Source organism: Saccopteryx bilineata, chromosome 6 (assembly GCF_036850765.1).
Source record: "Saccopteryx bilineata isolate mSacBil1 chromosome 6, mSacBil1_pri_phased_curated, whole genome shotgun sequence".
In the NCBI taxonomy this organism is placed as follows: domain Eukaryota; kingdom Metazoa; phylum Chordata; class Mammalia; order Chiroptera; family Emballonuridae; genus Saccopteryx; species Saccopteryx bilineata.
The window spans coordinates 210,817,086-210,837,843 of NC_089495.1; the positions used below are offsets into that span (position 1 = coordinate 210,817,086).

At 52.1% G+C, this 20,758-nt stretch overlaps 1 protein-coding gene across 4 annotated transcripts in view; it reads left to right on the plus strand.

Moving 5' to 3' along the window:
- Nucleotides 1-20,148, plus strand: part of DNAJC5 (DnaJ heat shock protein family (Hsp40) member C5) — a 32,906-nt gene extending 12,758 nt beyond the window's left edge. For 2 of the 4 annotated variants that reach the window (XM_066237995.1, XM_066237996.1), the window contains exons 2-5: nucleotides 14,153-14,270; nucleotides 14,903-15,116; nucleotides 15,652-15,823; nucleotides 16,278-20,148. In XM_066237995.1, coding sequence (XP_066094092.1) covers nucleotides 14,164-14,270; nucleotides 14,903-15,116; nucleotides 15,652-15,823; nucleotides 16,278-16,381 — 597 coding nt within the window. In that variant the 5' untranslated portion in view covers nucleotides 14,153-14,163 and the 3' untranslated portion in view covers nucleotides 16,382-20,148. Of the gene's footprint in view, nucleotides 1-9,472; nucleotides 9,494-14,152; nucleotides 14,271-14,902; nucleotides 15,117-15,651; nucleotides 15,824-15,907; nucleotides 15,980-16,277 lie in introns of those variants that run through there. The other 2 variants (XR_010726311.1, XM_066237997.1) reach the window with 2 other exon arrangements.
- The last annotated feature ends 610 nt before the right edge of the window (nucleotides 20,149-20,758 follow it).

Below are 20,758 nucleotides of genomic sequence, written 5' to 3' on the forward strand. Positions count from 1 at the left end.
TTAAGAAGGATTTATTGAACAAAAGCGAAGAAGGAAAACAGTGGATAAGTTCACAAAGATTTGGCCTGTCCAGTTGCATGAACGCTGAGCACCGCTGAGAGGGCTACTGTGTGTGTGCCGCTAACATGGCTGAACCGCGCTCCTACGTGGCTGCCGTGGCAGATTGTGTGTTCTGACCGTAACCGAACGTGTAAGAGCCTGCGTTCATCCAGAGACACCGCACACACAGAGTGGAAAGAAGTATTTATGTGAAGTGTGAGGTATCGTAGGGTACATGGGCCGACCGGCAGTGGTGGGCAGGTACCCCGCAGAGCGCGGGCACACACACGCACACGCACACACACGTGCACACACCACCCACGCAGCTGTTGGTGCTTGCTGGGTGCGAATTCGGGTGATGAGGTGCCACTGTGGCCAGTAGAGGGCGCACACGGGAGTCTGGTCGTCACAGTGGAGAGCAGGAGCGGGCAGCAGTTGGCATCCTCAGCACATCGAGCCTGCCCGGGACCCTGCAGTTCCCTGGGTGGTTCTGCACCCGACAGCTCTTTCTCCTAACCTGTTTGTGCTGAAAGACTAGATTTTATTGTTTTAATTTTCAGTGTCCCAGACTGATGATGCTTTTGTGAACTGGAGTGAAAACAACGAACTGGAAAAGTAAATCACAAACAGAGCCCAAATTCTTTCTTCTGTTTTACTTTTCAGCAAACACTCAGGGAAATTTACTTTGTGATGTACAGTTCTCTGAGATTTGAGCAGTAGTGCTCACCCTGCTTGGGACATGCACCATCTCTGAGATTTGAGCAGTAGCGCTCACCCTGCTCGGGACATGCACCGTCTCTGAGATTTGAGCAGTAGCGCTCACCCTGCTCGGGACATGCACCGTCTCTGAGATTTGAGCAGTAGCGCTCACCCTGCTCGGGACATGCACCGTCTCTGAGATTTGAGCAGTAGCGCTCACCCTGCTCGGGACACGCACCGTCTCTGAGATTTGAGCAGTAGCGCTCACCCTGCTCGGGACACGCACCGTCTCTGAGATTTGAGCAGTAGCGCTCACCCTGCTCGGGACGTGCACCGTCTCTGAGATTTGAGCAGTAGCGCTCACCCTGCTCGGGACATGCACCGTCTCTGAGATTTGAGCAGTAGCGCTCACCCTGCTCGGGACACGCACCGTCCCCTACCCTGGTGTGCACTGTCCTCTCGTTGAGTTTGCCTCTGCAAGGAGCTTTGTACACCTTGGCCAGGTGTGCACAGAGGCTGCCAGCTCAGTCCCAGGTCAGGGCACATGCAAGAACAGATGTTCCTGTCTCTTTCCTTCTCTCTCCCTTCCTCTCTCTAAATCAGTCAAATAAATATTTAAAAAGAAAGAAAGAAAGAAAGAAAGAAAGAAAGAAAGAAAGAAAGAAAGAAAGAAAAAAGATGCTGTGTACCTTGAGACTGGCCTCAGACCTGGCCTGGTGTGAGAGTCTCCAGGCCGAGTGGGGACAGCTGTGTCCCTTTTCCTCTGCGAGTCTCCACCGCTCACAAGGATGTATGTTGTTTCTGGGTTTGACCGTTACACGTATTCATCGTCAGGTTTTCCACGTGGACACCATTTTCATTTCTCATAGATAAATGCTTAGGAATGTGATTGGTGGGCCATGTGACATGCCTGTTTTTACTTTGTAAGGAACTTCTAGACTCTTCCAGGGTGGCCAGCCCATTCTGCGTCCCCCAGTGGCGTGGGTTCTAGGCTCGGTTCACCCTTACCAGCCCTTGGTGTGGCCAGCCATTTTTTTAAAGCTGTTCTAATAGGTGTGTGGTGCCATCTCATTGTAGTTTTAATTTCTTAAAGGAGAAGAGATGTGAATACCTTCTCCTGTGTATGTTTGCTGTTGTGTAGCGGTTGGTTCCCTCTCGCTGACCACTCCCGTGCCTCCAGCCATCTGAGCCAGCCTCACCCAGGCGGCATCCGTGCTGGCATTGCCCTCGGGAAGCTCCCACCCCAGGAACTGCTCCGGGATGCTCAGAGCAGCATCATAATAGCAGGACCTGGGACCGATCCAGACACCCTTCAGTAGAAGAATGGCTGTTAGGTTGTGGTCACTTCACAACATGGAATTTGTCCAACACAGGAAATGAGTGAATTACAGCTCCATCCATCAATGTGCATGATGGTAGAGACCTACTGAGTTTCAAAAGCAACTCACAGAAGGCTACACATAGTGTTAGACCATTTCTTAAGTTCAAAAAATTAAAACTAAATAGTGGTTAGGGAGAAACATGAGGTAATCTTTTAAAGTGAGGGAGTCAGCCGGCTGTTGTAAATGGGGAAAATGCAGAGAGCTTTAAGGCTTTACTAATTTTCTAGTTTTTTTTTTTTTGTTTTGTTTTCTGAAGCCGGAAATGGGGAGAGACAGTCAGACAGACTCCCGCATGCGCCGGACCGGGATCCACCTGGCACGCCCACCAGGGGCCACGCTCTGCCCACCAGGGGGCGATGCTCTGCCCCTCCGGGGCGTCGCTCTGTTGCGACCATAGCCACTCTAGCGCCTGGGGCAGAGGCCAAGGAGCCATCCCCAGCACCCAGGCCATCTTTGCTCCAATGGAGCCTTGGCTGTGAGAGGGGAAGAGAGAGACAAAGAGGAAGGAAAGGGGGAGGGTGGAGAAGCAGATGGGCGCTTCTCCTGTGTGCCCTGGCAGGGAATCGAACCCAGGACTTCTGCACGCCAGGCCGACGCTCTACCACTGAGCCAACCGGCCAGGGCCCACTAATTTTCTAGTTTTAAATTTATTTATTTATTTATTTTTTACGGAGACAGAGAGTGAGTCAGAGAGAGGGATAGACAGGGACAGGCAGACAGGAACGTAGAGAGATGAGAAGCATCAATCATTAGTTTTTCGTTGCTCATTGCAACACCTTAGTTGTTCATTGATTGCTTTCTCATATGTGCCTTGACCACGGGCCTTCAGCAGACCGAGTAACCCCTTGCTGGAGCCAGCGACCTTGGGTTCAAGCTGGTGGGCTTTTACTTAAACCAGATGAGCCCACGCTCAAGCTGGCGACCTCAGGGTCTCGAACCTGGGTCCTCTGCATCCCAGTCCGACGCTCCATCCACTGTGCCACCGCCTGGTCAGGCAATTTTCTAGTTTTAAATTGAAGGGTGAGATCATGGTGTTTACTTTTATTTTTATTTTTATTTTTTCATGGTGTTTATTTTACCACTATACATCATACCTCCACATACATGCCGTGCTCCATGTATTCTTTCCTGTGTATAAATATTACACAATAAAATATACACTTAACACAGGACAAAAATAGCCTTCCTTCTAAGGTATTTTCAAATGTGTTCTTCCAAAGTTGGCATATGATTTTCTCCCCAACAGAAAGTTACACTCACCTCATTTTATAAAACATCTGCTGTGGGCTGTGATCACCTGCAAATGCAGGAGTCAGAATGTGCGGCTCTTCCCTGGCGGTCTTGACATCTTCTGAGGGGCTTAGACGTGGCCTGCAGGACGGGTGTGGTGGGTTTACTAGTTTTTGTTTGTTTTTTATAATTTTTTTTAATAATTATTTTATTTTGGCCCTGGCTGGTTGGCTCAGTGGTAGAGCGTCAGCCTGGCGTTCGGGGGACCCGGGTTCGATTCCCGGCCAGGGCACACAGGAGAAGCGCCCATTAGCTTCTCCACCCCCCACCCCCTCCTTCCTCTCTGTCTCTCTCTTCCCCTCTCACAGCCAGGGCTCCATTGGAGCAAAGATGGCCCGGGCGCTGGGGATGGCTCCTTGGCCTCTGCCCCAGGCGCTAGAGTGGCTCTGGTCACAGAAAAGCGACGCCCCGGAGGGGCAGAGCATCGCCCCCTGGTGGGTAGAGCTTTGCCCCTGGTGGGCGTGCTGGGTGGATCCTGGTCGGGCGCATGCGGGAGTCTGTCTGACTGTCTCTCCCCATTTCCAGCTTCAGAAAAATACAAAAAAAAAATAATAATAATTATTTTATTTTATTTTTTTACAGAGACAGGGAGTCAGTGAGAGGAATAGACAGGGACAGACAGGAATGGAGAGATGAGAAGCATCAATCATTAGTTTTTCATTGAGCATTGCTACATCTTAGTTGTTCATTGATTGCTTTCTCATATGTGCCTTGACCACGGGCCTTCAGCAGACCGAGTGACCCCTTGCTTGAGCCAGAGACCTTGGGTCCAAGCTGGTGAGCTTTTTTTTTGCTCAAACCAGATGAGCCCGTGCTCAAGGTGGCGACCTCGGGGTCTCGAACCTGGGTCCTCAGCATCCCAGTCCGACGCTCTATCCACTACGCCACCACCTGGTCAGGTGGATTTACTAGTTTTTTATTCACTGCCAGATGTGCAGCTTTGAGGACAGCGTGGCGCATGGCAGATGCTTCATAAACGTTTGTTGAATAAATGGATGGCACAGACCAGACATATGCTCGAGGCCCAGGACACTGCGCAGAAGGCAGCGGGCTCTGCTGGTGTGTGTGGAGCCAGCAGCCAGGAAGGGTTGCCTAGGGCAGGGTGCTCTGTGGTGCCCCAAGATCTGGGTAGGAGGGAGCAGAGGGGTCAGGGAAGCCTCTGCCCAGCAGTCATCTTCCAGACCCGGCAGGATGTACTGGGAGCGGCTGGCAAAGGGGTGTGATGTGATGCTGCAGCTGGGGGTGTCGGGGAAGCACCCAGGTGGGGTGGTGGTGGGAGCAAAACTGAACCTTAGATCCCCTGGCTGCGGCGTGGGGAGGGGCAGACAGGGCAAGCTGGTGTCTTCCAAGAAACCTCTGCCCACCAGATGCCAGCTGGTGTCTGCCCAACAGTGTGGCAAATCTCCTGCTCTCTGTAGCAGCTTCTCCAGTGTGCAGTGCAGACACCGCCAGTGTGCCCGTGCACTTGTTCTTAAAGACACAGTGTCGCTAAAGCAGAACCTCTCGGATGGAAGACTGGAAATGAGCCTGTGATGTGCAGTTCTGATGGACCTGGCTGCTCACCAGATCTTGACCTGGGTCTCAGAAATGCCTTTGGAATTTAATTAAAACAGTTTTAGATATGCCTGGCCTGTGGTGGCGCAGTGGATAAAGCATCTACTGAGAACACTGAGGTCACCAGTTTGAAACCCTGGGCTTGTCCGGTCAGGGCACATGTGGGAGTTAATGCTTCCTGCTCACTCCCTCCCTTTTCTCTCTCTCTCCCCGCACTAAAATGAATAAAGTCTTAAAAAAATAATTTAAGAAAACCCAAACAGCCTGACCAGGCGGTGGCGCAGTGGATAGAGCGTCGGACTGGGATGTAGAGGACCCAGGTTCGAGACCCCAAGGTCACCAACTTGAGCGCGGGATCATCTGGTTTGAGCAAAAGCTCACCAGCTTGAACCCAAGGTCGCTGGCTCCAGCAAGGGGTCACTCGGTCTGCTGAAGGCCCGTGGTCAAGGCACATATGAGAAAGCAATCAATGAACAACTAAGGTGTTGCAATGCGCAACGAAAAACTAATGATTGATGCTTCTCATCTCTCTTCGTTCCTGTCTGTCTGTCCCTGTCTATCCCTCTCTCTGACTCACTCTCTCTCTCTGTAAAAAAATAAATAAATAAAATTTAAAAAAGAAAAAAAACCCAAAGTGTTTAGGTAAAACAAAATGGTGAGGTGTAAACTCCCAGACTTACCACCCCAGGAAGTAAAATACAAAGACATCGGAAAGCATTGGATTCAGTTGAAGACCAGTCATCAGCTCAGCAAAGCGGAGATGTCACCGGGCCTGGAGGCTGGTGGCAGAGGACACCTGCGTTTCCGCCAGGAGGTTCCCTGGCGCTGAGCTTAGTTAGAGCTGTGTGCCTGTGTGCCCGTGCTGGGGAGGCAGAAGGCAATGGTGGGGGCGAGACAGGTGACAAGAAAGAGAGAGAGACCTGTGGGGAGGGGGGTGAGTCAGCAGTAACTAGTTGCAAATGAATGTTCTTCCTCCAGTTTCAATTTGTGGGGTAATGTTTTTTTCTTTTTCTTTTTTTTTTTTGTATTTTTCTGAAGCTGGAAACGGGGAGAGACAGTCAGACGGACTCCCGCATGCGCCCGACCGGGATCCACCCGGCACGCCCACCAGGGGCGTCGCTCTGCCGCAACCAGAGCCACTCTAGCGCCTGGGGCAGAGGCCAAGGAGCCATCCCCAGCGCCCGGGCCATCTTTGCTCCAATGGAGCCTTGGCTGCGGGAGGGGAAGAGAGAGACAGAGAGGAAGGAGGGGGTGGGGGTGGAGAAGCAAATGGGCACTTCTCCTGTGTGCCCTGGCCGGGAATCAAACCCGGGTCCCCCGCACACCAGGCCGACGCTCTACCACTGAGCCAACCGGCCAGGGCCTTGTGGGGTAATGTTTTTAAGATGATATTTTTTGTGTGTCTTGGGAAAGTGTTTATTTTTTCTAATCATTAAGGTACATCTATTCATTATATAAAAATAGGAAATAAAGTATTGGGACGGGTAAATTTCAGCAATGAAAACGCTCTCAAAACCTTTATCCACTGTCGTCGCCCCTGTGCCAGCGTCACCTTTACTCAGATGAAATAAGATCCTCCCGTTTGTGGGTTAAATCTGTCTTTTGGTAACAGGACTGTTCCAGCTGAGCGTGGAACTTAAAAGTGCACGTTGCCTGGCAGTGGTTAGATTCCAACTCGAACGCTCACTTTTGAAATGTGTGTAGAATTTAAATGTAGTCATTTCTGTATTTGGACAGCATTTATTTCCTCTTTTGACTCAAAATATAAAATACCAGTTGAATAGTGTTTGTAGCAGCCATTTTTTTTTTTTTAAAGAGTTAGACAGTATTTTATATTTTACAGTCTAGGGTTCCGGACCTCACAGGAGCCAGCAGACGGATGTGGCCTGCCCAGTGGAAGTGGGTGGAAGCGGGCAGCCTGTCTCAGGAGAGGAAAATGTGCTTTGTTGGATCTTGTTTCTGATTGGCTTTGAGAATAACCTTAGTACAACGGCTGCGTTCTTTTTCTCGTGCAGGTAAAATTGTCCTACGGTGAAATGCAGAGCCTAACTGGACATTTCATTGAGTTTGGGTGTATGTGCACACTTGTGAAATTAAGTTGCAGGATATTTCTGCCACCCTAGAAGGTTCTCTTCAAGGGTTCCTCCTGTTCTTAGTCTTTGAATGAGTGGGATCGTTTATGTCTTAGCTTGTTACGGTTAACACGATGTGTTGGGGATTGCTCTCCTTCATGCGTGTGCTGCTGTGTTACCCTTGCTGGTGAGTAGGGTCCTGCACGGGACAGACCAGGTGTCCAGGCCTGCTCTTGGTGGCCGTTCTGGTGTTCTGCCGAGAGCTTCTCGTCAGGGGAGGCCTGACAGCTGTGCAGACACGGCAGTGTTGAGTGTGTTTGCAATCAGCAGTTGTGTGTGTTTTTAAAACGAGAAGCAAAACCATGGCCTTTGGTGACGTGCTTACCGTTTGCATGGCCTTCCCGCCTGCTGACCCGGTCTCTCTGCTCTGTCTCCCCTCAGCCCCATGGCTCTCTTCAGCTGTGCTCGTCCCTTATTTTTAGGTCTTTGTGATAAGTTCTCTTAGTCTCTGTTTATCTAAGATGTTCTGTTTTACCTTTGTTTCTGAGAGATGATTTTTTTTTCTTTTTTCTTTTTTTTAAAGGCATAGAAAAAAAATGGGTGAGAAATGGTTTTGCTGGAAGTAGAATTCTGGTTTGACAGGTTTGGTTTCAGCACTTTAAGGATGAGCCCCTGCCTTCCATGATTTCCGGTGCAGAGAAGTGTGACTCACACGATTGTTCTCTCTCTGACATGTTTGTTTTTCTGACCACTTTCAAGATTTTCCGTAGCTCTCTGGTTTTCAGCAGTTTGCTATGATGTGAAGGGTTTTCTTTGTATGAATTCTTTACCCTGCAGCCAGGGTGATCTGAAAATAAACAAGGTGCCTGTGCTGCCCTGGTTTCAGGTGTCCTCCCCTGAGGTCAGGCCCTGGTGTCCTGTTGTGTCCTGCTCAGTGCCTGGTGGGTGGAAAGACTTGGTGGTATTTTTATTTTATTTTATTTTTTTACAGAGACAGAGAGTGAGTCAGAGAGGGATAGACAGACAGGAACAGAGAGAGATGAGAAGCATCAATCATTAGTTTTTCATTGCGCGTTGCAACACCTTAGTTGTTCATTGATTGCTTTCTCATATGTGCCTTGACCGTGGGCCTTCAGCAGACCGAGTAACCCCTTGCTGGAGCCAGCGACCTTGGGTTCAAGCTGGTGGGCTTTTCCTCAAACCAGATGAGCCCGCGCTCAATCAAGCTGGCGACCTCGGGGTCTTAACCCAGGTCCTCTGCATCCCAGTCCGACGCTCTATCCACTGTGCCACCGCCTGGTCAGGCTCGGTGGTATTTTTTGAATAAGTGATCATGGAGAAGGATGTATGTCACGAGGCAGACTTGTATCTTGTGGACAAAGAACGAGTCATCGAAGCCCCAGCAAGACGTGGTGGAAGTGGCCTTTCTTCCTCGGTGCACACGGCAGCGGCAGCATGCTGCGTGTTTCTCTGGTGGCATGGGGCAGATGGGCTCTTCCTCAGGAACACGCTTCATCTGGTGCAGTCAGCACACTTCCTATCAGCGCTGGACACTGCGGAGTCCGGCTCCTGCGTCTGCGTACTTTGGTTGTCCCACACGACGTGATAATTTTTCTGGAGTTCCAGCTGGAGGACTTCAGCGCACGTGACGGGGGCCAGTGTGTCTGGTGTGCTGTTTGAGCCTGGACTGTGGTCAGCACTGCTTGTCGAGCAGGGTGTCGGGGAGCCTGGAGGACCTCAGACGGTGGGGTGACAGTCACCGGGTTCCTTTGCGTTAGCATGTTTTGCGGCTGTTGAATCTGTCTTGCTGTTGTGTGGTTCCTTTTCAAGGATGTGCCAAAGAAAACTGAGTGAACCATGTCTGGAGGAGAAGGAACTGCTGAGGGTGGCTGGGGTTCCGTCGCTGTCACACGGAATTTCCAGAGGTTTTTATATGTGAGCATGGGGGCACTTGCTACCATCTGGCCTAGTTGCTTTGTGTTGCAACAGATTTCTATGAATTTTGCCCCTTTGACTGAAGATGTACTCTGAGAACATTCCTTGTTGAAGTCGTATAATGTGTGCCTGCATCTTTATTATCTGTGTCACGTTAATGCAACCTCCCCGGTCCATAGTGCATAAACACGTGACCTTAAACATTTCACATGAGAACCGTTAGTCGACCCTCAGGGCAGGGTCACGGCTGCTTCTGGACTCAAACCAGGTTTGCTGGGGCACAGCAGACCTGTCCGCTGCCTGCTCACGTTCATGCTCCAGAAGCCCGGTTGGGAACGGGACTCAGCGATGGGGACCCTGTGGCCCACAGGACTGTCTTGCCCTTTGCAGAAGGCTTGCCAGCACCCGCCCTTGAAGAAGAACACCAGGTCTTGGCCAGGTTGCTCAGTGGATAAAGTGTCGACTGGCATGCCAGAGGCCACGAATTTGACTCCCAGTCAGAGCAAGTGCGAGAAGCAATCAGTGAGTGAACAACTAAGTGAGACAATGAGATGATGCTTCTCTCTCGCCCTCCCCCTCCCCAAGTCAGTGGGGGAAAAGAGTAACACCAAAGTAAACCTAGGTGGTAAATCCAGTGACTGACCGCTGGGCTTCGGTAATTGAGGCTTGAGCTGTCCAGACCCATCACTGCTGTTGCTTGTCTCACGGAGCACAAGGAGGCTAGCGTCTCTCTTTGCTGTTGGTGATGTCAGAGTGTTGTGGAGTGGGGTTGGGAGAGAGTCGTGTTAAGATGTTTGCCAGTTCTAGCCTGACCAGGCGGTGGCACAGTAGATAGTGCGTTGGGCTGGGACTGGGGGACATGTGGGTTCGTAACCCCGAAGTCGCAGGTTTGAGCGCGGGCTCATCCGGCTTGAGCCCAAAGTCACTGGCTTGAGCAGGGATCACTCACTCTGCTCTGGCCCCCTGGTCAAGGCACCTAAGAGAAAGCAATCAGTGAACAACTAAGATGCCGCAAGGAAGAATTGATGCTTCTCCTCTCTCTCTCTCCCTTCCTGTCTGTCCCTAGCTGTCCCTCTCTCTGTCTCTCTGTCTGTTTGCCAGTTCTTAGGAAAATTCAGGGTTGGCTAGAGCCTGGTTGACCGGATCCTCCAGCTAGGTCTCTTAGAGTGGCCAGTGGCCAAAACGGACAGGCCGCAAAGGAACAGCTTTCTCTCATGTTCTGATGACAAGGGGCTCTGTGGGGACTGTTTGTTGCAAGAGGGCAGTCAGCACATGAGGACGAGCTCAGACCCTTGGGGTTCGGACATTGTCAGTGGGCTGAGCAGACCAGAGTTCTAGTTTTTTGACAGCCCAGCACACTCAGGTTACCTCACAGGTGCTTATTACTTAGGCCATCCTGGTTAGGGACCCGTTTTCACTGTAGCCCTAGGCAGCACTCTGAGGGGAGGTCTTGTGGCTGCTCATTGTCTTGTCATTGTATACAAATGAACCAGACTTATTACAAGCTCAGACAATACAGAAAAGCATAGAAAAGAACATAATTTTAAAAATCAAGCAGGCCTTAGAGCAGGGGTCCCCAAACTTTTTACACAGGGGGCCAGTTCACTGTCTCTCAGACCTTTGGAGTGCCGCCACATACAGTGCTCCTTTCACTGACCACCAATGAAAGAGGTGCCCCTTCTGGAAATGCGGTGGGGGGTCAGATAAATGGCCTCAGAGGGACCCCCTGCCTTAGAGGGTTAGCTCGTTAACTCAGTAGGTTAAGAGCATTGTCCTGAAACAAGGTGTGGTTCCATCCCGTCAGGGCGGGCACACAGGGGAAGCAAACAAAAAAACGCATGACTGAAGTTTACAACAGCGCAGATCTGGAAACAGCCCCAGTGTCCCTCAGTGGACGAGTGGATTAAAAAGCTTTGGTACATATATACTGTGGAATACTACTCAGCCATAAGAAATGATGACATCAGATCATTTACAACAATATGGATGGACCTTGATAACATTATACTGAGCAAAATAAGTAAATCAGAAAAAACTAAGAACTATATGATTCCATACATAGGTGGGACATAAAAATGAGACTCAGAGACATGGACAAGAGTGTGGGGGTTACGGGGGGGGGGGGGGAAGGAGAGGGAGGGGGTTGGAGGAAGGGAGGGGCACAAAGAAAACCAGTTAGAAGGTGATGGAAGACAGTCGGACTTTGGGTGATGGGAATGCAGCATAATCAAATGTCAAAATAAACTAGAGATGTTTTCTCTGAACATATGTACCCTGATTTATCAATGTCACCCCATTAAAATTAATTAGAAAAAGAAAAAAAAAGCATGACTGAATGGAACAGCAAATGCTTCCCTTCCCCGCACCTCTCTCTGCCTCTAAAATATCAGTAAAAGTTAAGCCCTGGCTGGATGACTTCGGGGCATTGTCCCAGAGTGGAGGTTGCTGGTTCGAGTCCCCTGTCCTGGCACATCCAGGAGCAGCTCAATGTTCCTCCCTCTCCCTTCCCCTCTCTCTCTCTCTCTCTCTCTCTCTCAAAAAAAGAAAAATTTGTGATTATCTCATTTGTTCGGTTAATATAGTGACTGGTATTCATTTACTTTGAAAAGTGAATGAAACATATCCCTGCAATAATTTCTATTAGATTATGATCTGTATAACTTAGGTGTTGCTTTGCATCTGTGTTTGTGAAGGTGTTCTTTTTGGTACTGTGATGTCTGTCAGGTTTGGGTCTTGAGTATGCTGGCCTCCAGAAACAAGTTTTCTCCCTTTCTGTTTTTGAAAAAGTTTATCTAAAATTGACGTCACTTCTTCCTTGAATATTTAGTTGAAAATTTTTCCGGCCTGGGAACGTTTTCTGTTTCAGATCCAACGGTTTTTAATGGCTGAAGGCTATTTAGATTTTTTATTTTATTCTGTGTTAGTTTGGTAAATTGTATTATTCAAGGTATTTGTCCATTTCTAATTTCTAGTAGAGTTGGTCCACGATCTTCCGTTAGTCTTCATGCCCGTGGGATCTGTACTGATGACCCCTTTTTCTAGGTTATATTTTTATCAGTCTCACCAGTTATTTGTCAATCTTGTGTTCTCTGCCTGTCATCTGTTATTATTCATTCAAAGTATTTCCTAATTTCCCTGTGATTTCTCATTTGAGCTACAGGTCACTAAGAAGTGTGTTGTTAAGTAAGGAAAGACTTGAGGTTTTCCTAGATACCTTACTGTCTGGTTCCTAATTTGATTATATGAAGATCAGGGAACCTACTGTGTATTTTAGTCCACTTGAATTTATTGAAACTTCTTTTAAGGTTCAACTTGTGTGTCTCATTGATTTTTAAAAAGTATACTGTAGGTGTCATCTAAGTATCAGTGAGGTCATGGTTCTTCAGATTGTCAGTGCCTAAGGGTTTTAAAAATTTTTTGTTCTGTCAATTTTAATATTTTTAAAAATGTTTATTGAAGCCCTGGCCATTTGGCTCAGTGGTAGAGCATTGGCCCGGCATGTGGAAGTCCTGGGGTTCGATTCCCGGCCAGGGTACATAGGAGAAGCGCCCATCTGCTTCTCCACCCTTCCCCTCTCCTTCCTCTCTCTCTCTTCCTCTGTCTCTCTCTCTCTCTCTCTCTCTCTTCACTTCCCACAGCCGAGGCTCCATTGGAGCAAAGTTGGCCTGGGCGCTGAGGATGGCTCCCTGGCCTTCGCCTCAGGCACTAGAATGGCTCCCACCACAACGGAGCAACAGCCCAGATGGGCAGAGCGTCAACCCCTGGTGGGCGTGCCGGGTCAGGCGCAGGCGGGAGTCTGGCTCTCTGCCTCCCGCTTCTAACCTCAGAAAAATACCCCCAAAACCCCCAAAATAAATAAATACATACATACATACATACATGCATAAACATGTTTATTGATTTTAGTGCGAGAGGAAGGAGGAGAAAGACAGTGACACTGATTTTCCTGTATGGGCCCCGGTGGGGGTCGAACCAGCTACCTCTGCGCTCAGGATGGTGTTCTAACCAACTGAGTTACCTGGCCAGGGCAGTATTAAGGTTTTTGTAGCTGTGGAGTTGTCTATCTCTCCCTTTAATTCTGTATTTATGTATATTCTGAGAGTCGTTTTTTTGTTTGTTTTGTTTTTTCCAAGAGAGACAGACAGGAAATGAGAGAGATGAGAAGCATCAGCTCATAGTTGCAGCACTTGAGTTCATTGATTGCTTTTTCATACCTGCCTTGAGGAGGCGTGTGAGGGGCTCTAGCTGAGCCAGTGACCCCTTGCTCAATCAATATGGTGAGCCCGCGCTCAAGCCAGCAACCTTGGAGTTTCAAACCTGGGTTCTCTGCATCCCAGTCCGATGCTCTATCCACTGCACCGTCGCCTGGTCTGGCTTCAGGGTTTCAAGCCTGGATCCTCAGCAACCCAGGTTGACGCTCAGTCCACTGCGCCACCACCTGCTCAAGCTAGAGACTCTCTGTTTTTAAAGTTTGGTTTTTTGCAGACAGCATATAGCTGGGTCTTGCATTTTTATTCATTCTGACAATTTCTTTATTTTTCTTTGAGCTTTTTAGCCATACCTCTTTGCATTTTCTACTTAGAGGCTGCTTTAGGGGTTACAATAAATCCACTTAATTTTTTAAGACTTTATTTATTCATGTTGGGGGGGAGAGGGGGGGCGGCAAGAAGCATCAACTCCATGCCTGACCTGTGGTGGCGCAGTGGATAAAGCGTTGACCTGGAAATGATGAGGTCGCCAGTTCAAAACCCGGGGCTTGCCTGGTCGAGGCACATATGGGAGTTGATGCTTCCAGCTCCTCCCCCCTTCTCTCTGTCTCTCCTCTCTCCTCTCTCTCTCTCTCTCTCTAAAATGAATAAATAAATAAAAAATTTAAAAAAAAAAAAGCATCAACTCCCACATGTGCCTTGACCAGGCAACCCCAGGGTTTTGAACCGGCGACCTCAGTGTTCCAGGTCAGCGCTTTAGCCATTGCACCACCACAGGTCAGGCAAACCTTAATTTTTACAGTTGAGTTTGGGTAGTGGCATTGTAGCCCTCAGCGTGCACAGTTGGAAACTGCTTCTTGCCCAGTGGGACCACTGCCCACAGTCTGCTGTGGTTAAATGCCACGTCTGCACACTTTATTTATGCTTTCTTTGGGTTTTTTGTTTTTTGTGTTTTTTTTGTACTTCTTTGTAGACTAGCCTACCATGGCCGACCAGAGACAGCGCTCACTCTCGACCTCTGGAGAATCGCTGTACCATGTACTCGGGCTGGACAAGAACGCAACGTCAGACGACATTAAAAAGTCCTATCGGTAAGGGGCCGTGCTCTTGGGGACCTTGGGCCTCGTGGGTGTGATTTGCATTGACCGGGAACCACCGTATGTTTATTTTTTCCTAGCCAAATCAGTATTTAACATCTTTGTATGTGTAGCAAGTTCCCTTATAGCTTAACATTGTTACAGTAACATTTTTACAGACTGTCTGCTCTGGGGTGGACAGACTTGCGGGGAAGCAGGTCTGACCCGCCGAACAGGGGGTGCTGGACAGTGACTGATTTGGTTCCACACACTGGTGACAATCTGTTATAGCCTCCCAGCTGAACTTGAACTTAACCTTTAATGCGGTTTCACTGACGAAGCTCTTAAGACATGGCACCATCACTAGCCCTGTGATTACTAAACAGGTGCCTTTATCAGACCTCCTGCCTGTCACTTCATGTTGCAAGTGTGCAGTTAACCGCTGGGACACTAGAGGTCAGAGTAGGGCTTGCCTTGACACTGTTGCAAGTTTGAAATGATTGCAGAGATTTCTTTTGACCCTGACCATCTCCACTGCGGTGGAGAGAAGGGCAGTAGACAGCCATGGGTCAGTGTTTCTTCCGCTGGCATCTCCACATAGTGGGTGATCCTGAAACACGAGGCCAAGAATTGGGTTTGGTTTGCAGGAAACTGGCTTTGAAATATCACCCTGACAAGAACCCTGACAACCCAGAGGCTGCAGACAAGTTCAAGGAGATCAACAACGCACACGCCATCCTGACGGACGCCACGAAGAGAAACATCTACGACAAATACGGCTCGCTGGGACTCTATGTGGCCGAGCAGTTTGGGGAGGAGAACGTGAACACCTACTTCGTGCTGTCCAGTTGGTGGGCTAAGGTGAGGACGGGCGGGGCTCGCCGTCCACGTGGTGTGCGTGCTCAGCTCTCCTGACGGTGCTGCTGGCGGGCGGTCACCTGCCTGTTGCTTGTCAGCGTGACATTTCCCTGCGTTGCCCCCAGTCCTCAGAGAGAGATGGGAAGTCACCGTCATAGGGACAGATTTTTTTTGTTACTAGGGAGACTTGTGTAAAATCTTGAGAAAGTTTGGGCATATTTACTGGTTTTATTTTTCAACATTTGCCTATATTTATTCAGAGCCCCTGTCACTGGTGGGGACAAAGGGTCTGGCTGAGACGGTGCTGAGCTGTGTGTTGGCAGCCGGTCAGGGCCACCTTTGTAAACCGTTCTTCACGCACCTGGCGCCCCCGTCTCCTGCCTCCCTGTCTTGCTCTCCTGACCAGGACGGGACCAGTGCCCGGCCTGTCTGTCTGTCGCTCTCGTGGGCGACCACAGGGCAGTGGGCGTGCGGTGGGGGTGCCCGGGGGTGGGGTCCTGGTCTGGAGCAGTCCGTCCAGCGCTGCCCTTGCCCCCAGGCCCTGTTTGTCTTCTGCGGGCTCCTCACCTGCTGCTACTGCTGCTGCTGCCTCTGCTGCTGCTTCAACTGCTGCTGCGGGAAGTGCAAGCCCAAGGCCCCCGAGGGCGAGGAGACCGAGTTTTACGTGTCCCCCGAGGACCTGGAGGCACAGCTGCAGTCGGACGAGCGGGGTGAGTGCGCGCCCGAGGCCTGGCCCGCGTGTGGGGCAGCGCCAGCACGGGCCCTCAACGGTGTCCACCTGTCTTGTCAAACAGGAGGGCACTGACACGGTGCCGGGATGTGTGTGTGGCAGCTGGGCCCGTTGAGGTGTGCACGTGGACACGGAGGTAAAAGCAGACACAGAGGGCTGCCCCCACCCGCCACCTGCGGTAGCCGTAGTGCCCGCCCGGGACCAAGAGTGGGGCGGGGCCGCGGGCCAGCAGTGGCCTGAGTGATGAGGAAGGTCGTGTTGGGGGGAGGTCAGCAAGTAGCCTCCCCTCCGAGTGCTTGTCCTGCCACCTCTGACCCCAGCACAGCAACCTGGTGACGGAGTGTTGTCGTAGGAGGACGTGTTGATGGGGGCACATAATGCATTTGTGAGGCCACCGTCCTTGTGTGATGAACACGCGTGTGATTGCTTTTCAGAGGCCACAGACACGCCGATTGTCATACAGCCAGCGTCCGCCACAGAGACCACCCAGCTCACAGCTGACTCCCACCCCAGCTACCACACCGACGGGTTCAATTAAGTTCAGGAGAAGCTGTGATTTGTGGATCAATCAGCACCCGGCCACTTCAAACTTAGAATCATGAACTATAGTCACGGAGGTGGGGAGGGTGCCGCTCTGGCCCCAGGGAAGGGGCCCCTCCCGCCTCTGTGCCCGTCTGCCCGCCGACCCCCGACACGTGAAGTGCGTAGCATGCAGTATTTAAAGCAGTTTAGCTACGGTCGCCGTCTTCTGTTCTTTCCTTTTCTAATAGCATGTGTGGGGTTCTGTTCCATGTCTGTCTGTGTTGTGGACGTGCTGCGGTGTAGCCGCGTGGACCAGGTGGCGGTGCCGCCGTCTGGGGCTGCAGTGAGTCGGCCGTGCGGTGAGGTGTCCCCAGCGGCAGGAGGGCCTGCTCCCTTCCTGGTGCTTCTGGGCCGGTTCAGCGGGGTGGCCACAGGCAGGGCCTCTGGACTCGCCCACCAGCGGGGAGCTGGGTGTGTCCTCCCTGCTCGTCACATGCCGGAGGTGTTGGTGGTGCGGGCAGCTGGCACAGGCTTTGCTCACCGTGTGTGTGGCCATGTGTTGGGCTGTTCCCGAGGGTGAGTGTGTGGTGGGGGCTGTTGGAGGCTCCTGATCCTGAGACCATCTTCTCTGCCTATGTCTGGCCTGAGTCCCCTGTGCTTCAAGTGTACCCCAGGCCACGAGCTGGATTGACAGCCACACCCTGGCAATCTCCCCTTCCCTTCCCTGCATCGCCCTCCACATTCCTCCAGGCCCTAGAGCCTCTTTGAAACATCAGGACATCTGAGCAGCAGCGGCCCAGTTAGTCCTCGTCGGTCTGAGAGTCCAAGCTGCTGGTAGCGCCTTGCTGTCCAATCTTCTCTCTGCCTCCAGAGCCCCTGCCCACCCTCTTCCTTCAGCCGCCCCCCCAGACAGAGCGAGACACATCAGGGCCCTGGGGAAGGTCCCACTGGACCAAAAGCACACTCGGGCCTGGGGGGGCCAGGGGGGGGCTGGGCCCTTTGCTTGTTAACCAGCAGCCACATCGGGCCCCTCACTGTGCTGAGGACAGAGCACTTTTTGTGAACTGTTGGAAGTCGGTTCTTGTCTGTCCCCCAGACTGTGGGTGGTGCCCCTGCTGTGGGAGCTGAGATGGGGGCCACGACGTACCAAGCAGCAGAGCCCCTGCTGGGTGTGTGCCCCGCCTGTGAAGGGCTGGGTGCCCACATGGGCCTGGTTTTTGCAGAATGAACCTAAAAGCTGCTGCTGTGTGTCCATGCGTGGCAGAGAGCGAAGGACTAGCTACAGGAGGCTGGGTGGTGTGGCTCCCTAGTCTGGACGAACTAGAACGTGTTCCTGGATCCTGATCTCACCTGCTGCCCGTGCCTGCCCACCAGGGCCGTGCCAGCTGCTGGCTGGGAAGTGGCTGGAAGGGCGACAGTGTCGGAACAGAGCTGGTGTGTTGGGGCCTGGCCGCTCTTGCAGGGCAGTACCAGCACCTGGGCCGTTGTTTGGTCCCATTTTGGGGGTTTTTTGCTCATTGAAGTGATCATGACATTCAGTGAGAGGGGAACTCTGCACTCTGATGTTAAATTAGAACTAACTTGCTAAAATCAGGCCTCTCCTAAAAGAATATGAAGCTCATTTGTTTGACCCGCCCTGGAATAAGGGAGGCAGTGAGACCAGGCCGGCTGCCGCAGGACGCGGCCTGAGCTGCAGGCCACGGGCTACCCTTAGGATGCTTCTGGAAGTGACTTGGAAACGGAGCTGTTTTTCCCGGAACAACCGAGAACCTAGTTTAAATCTTCGATGTTAGGAAGCCACCCTGTGCCATAGCTGTGCTGTCGCTGCCACCCAGCCTCTGCCCAGTCGAGCCCGTCACGTGTCGGGGTGCCCGCTAGCTGTCTTGCCAGGCACGGAATCCTGCTGGTCCTTCCTGCAGACCGGCAGCTCCCCGGGGCCAGGGTGGCCTGGGAGAGACAGGCAGGTGTCTGTGGAGTTTGTGAGGCTAAGGTCAGTCGGGAGGGTGGTGCCGGCTGCCTGCCGGCCTGAGGGCAGGACCTGTCAATCCACTGGATTCAGGACAGACCCCACCTGCGCTTCTCTTTCTGCGTGGTCTTTCTCTGGTGAGCAGAGTTGCTGAGTCTGGACAGGTGGTAGTTTGTGTGCTCAGTGAGGGGCGACCCTGTGCAGAGCTGGGGCCCCTTGAGCCAGTGCTGGTGTCAGATGGCAGCTAGTGCGTGTGGCCCTGGGGCTGGGGTCTGTGCATGAGGAAGCCCGTCTGTTTCCCCAAGGGCAGGCTGGCCGCCCCAGGGTGTCCAGCAGCACTGACCGGCCTGTAGGAGGCGGTGCCCAGCGGCAGCTTCTGGTGTGCAGGCTTCTGTTCGTCCAGCGATGTGGTCTCATCTTGTCTTTTCAGCTCTGTTCTCGTTGCAGACTGCTTTAGATATTACCTACCGCTCAGTGTGTGAGCCTTTCCAGCTGTCTGACCGCCCGTGCAGCCACGCCCACTGCGACCTGTCAGAAGCAGCTGGAGAGCGGCCAGGGTTGTGGCACTGTCGGCTGCTGGGCATCACTGCCAGGCTCCTGCGTGGGGACGGCCCTGCCGGGGCCATTCTCGATGTCCTAACGTAGGCGGTCTGTGTCAGATGAGCTGGGGCCCGAGGAGGGCCCCCCAGTGCCATCGCAGTCTGGGGGAACGCTCATCCTCCCCACAGCAGGCTCTCGGGAGGGGCCCAGGCAGATAGTGGAGGGGCAGGTGGTGATGGGTCTGAAACAGGTGACTGATCTCATTCCTTTCTCATATTCTGAGCCGTGAACCCATGTGACCCAGGACTGACCTGTTTGTTTTGTTATTTTGGTTGTGAATCTTATCCTGTGGAATTAATTGGCAAAGGCTACGTTTTCACAGTCCTTACCAGCACGGTTGGTGTCGTCTGTGCTGCAGGTGTGGGCAGTGGGTGTGTCTCCGTGTGTGTACATATGTGTATATGTATATATCACGCAACAGTCACGTCTGCTGCTGCCCGGTGGCAAAGCAGCAGGTACAATAAAGTTGGCTCCAAAACGGCCTCTGTTTCTTGGCGAGTCGGGGCAGGAGAGGGTCCCTGAGGTCCTCTGCTGGGTGCACAGGGCGGCCATGGCACTGCCATCTGGGCAGTGTTTGTGTGGACAGCTGGGCGTGGCTCCTGAGCCCACTGCAGTGGCCATTGTCAGCTTCTCCAGGGGAGGGTGCCCATCCCTGGGAACCCTCTCATCATGATCACTTGACCCACAGGTGAGTGTCCCTGTGTGACTTCTAGGAGGTGGTAGAAGAACTAGAAACCCTTTTCCTCTTTGGAAACTTTAAAATCAATTTTCTAAGTATCAGATACAATCAGTGACCAAACTACGTTCTAAACGGGTCTATGTCGGGACCACAGGTCGCCCCGTGAGGGGTTGCGGGGAGCGGCAGGGCCGTGCTGCTGTCCTCCAGGAGGGGACGGGCCCGGGTCCTGTGGGCGCACCTTTGGTAGATGTTGTTTCCCTGGATGATGGATCCATGCTTCATGCCAAGTGAGGGGAGGCAGTTTGCACTGAAACGTATTGACGATGTCTTAGACGAAGTGCAATGCGTGGGAAGCATTGTCCGCGCTGGTTCTGTCCTGTCGGTGGACTCGGCCGAGCTGGGCACCTCGGGCCCTGCCTCCCCGTGCACAACTGAGGGCCAGACTGGAGGGTTCTGCTGGCTTCCCGTGGGGAATTCCATCCTGTGTGTCTGGATGTTGACTACAGATAACTGTTGTAAAATAAATGTTTTCACTGCAGACCAGCTGTGTGTCTTACTTAACAGTGCCTGTGGACTCCTGTTTGCAGGGGCTGAGGGGTCAGCCGACCTTAGGGGTTCCTCCTCAGGCCTGTGGGGACTGGGAATTCACTCCCACCTGCTTGGTCCGAGTGAGGGCAGACGTCCCTCCACTCCGTCTTCTGAATACTGAGACCGGACTGGAGAAGGGAAAGGGCTGTGTGATCCATAAGCTGAGGGCAGCTTGGACTGGGTTCTGCAGCTCTCTGGGGACATGACCAGGCAAGCCAGTGGCTGCCAGCACGGTCCCATCCCCTTTCCCCTGCTGAGAGGGCCTGTTAGTGAGCCAGCTGCTGCTACCTGGAACGGTGGGGAGGGTGTGAGCTGGTGCAGGCTGGCGACAAGCTGGGGACCCTCACAGGTGGACCTGTGTTCTGGGCTGACCCTTGAGCAGCTCCATTTGTGTCCACCTTCAGTCCTGGCCACTCAGAGCCCTCCTCCACTGAGGCATCAGTGTGGTGCAAACTTGGGTCTTCAGTGCCTGGTCACTGCTGTCTCTTCCTCCTGGTCATCTCTAAGCCGTTGGTGACCCAGTGCGCCCGAGGGTATCTCCGTGGAAGGGCCCATCCTCC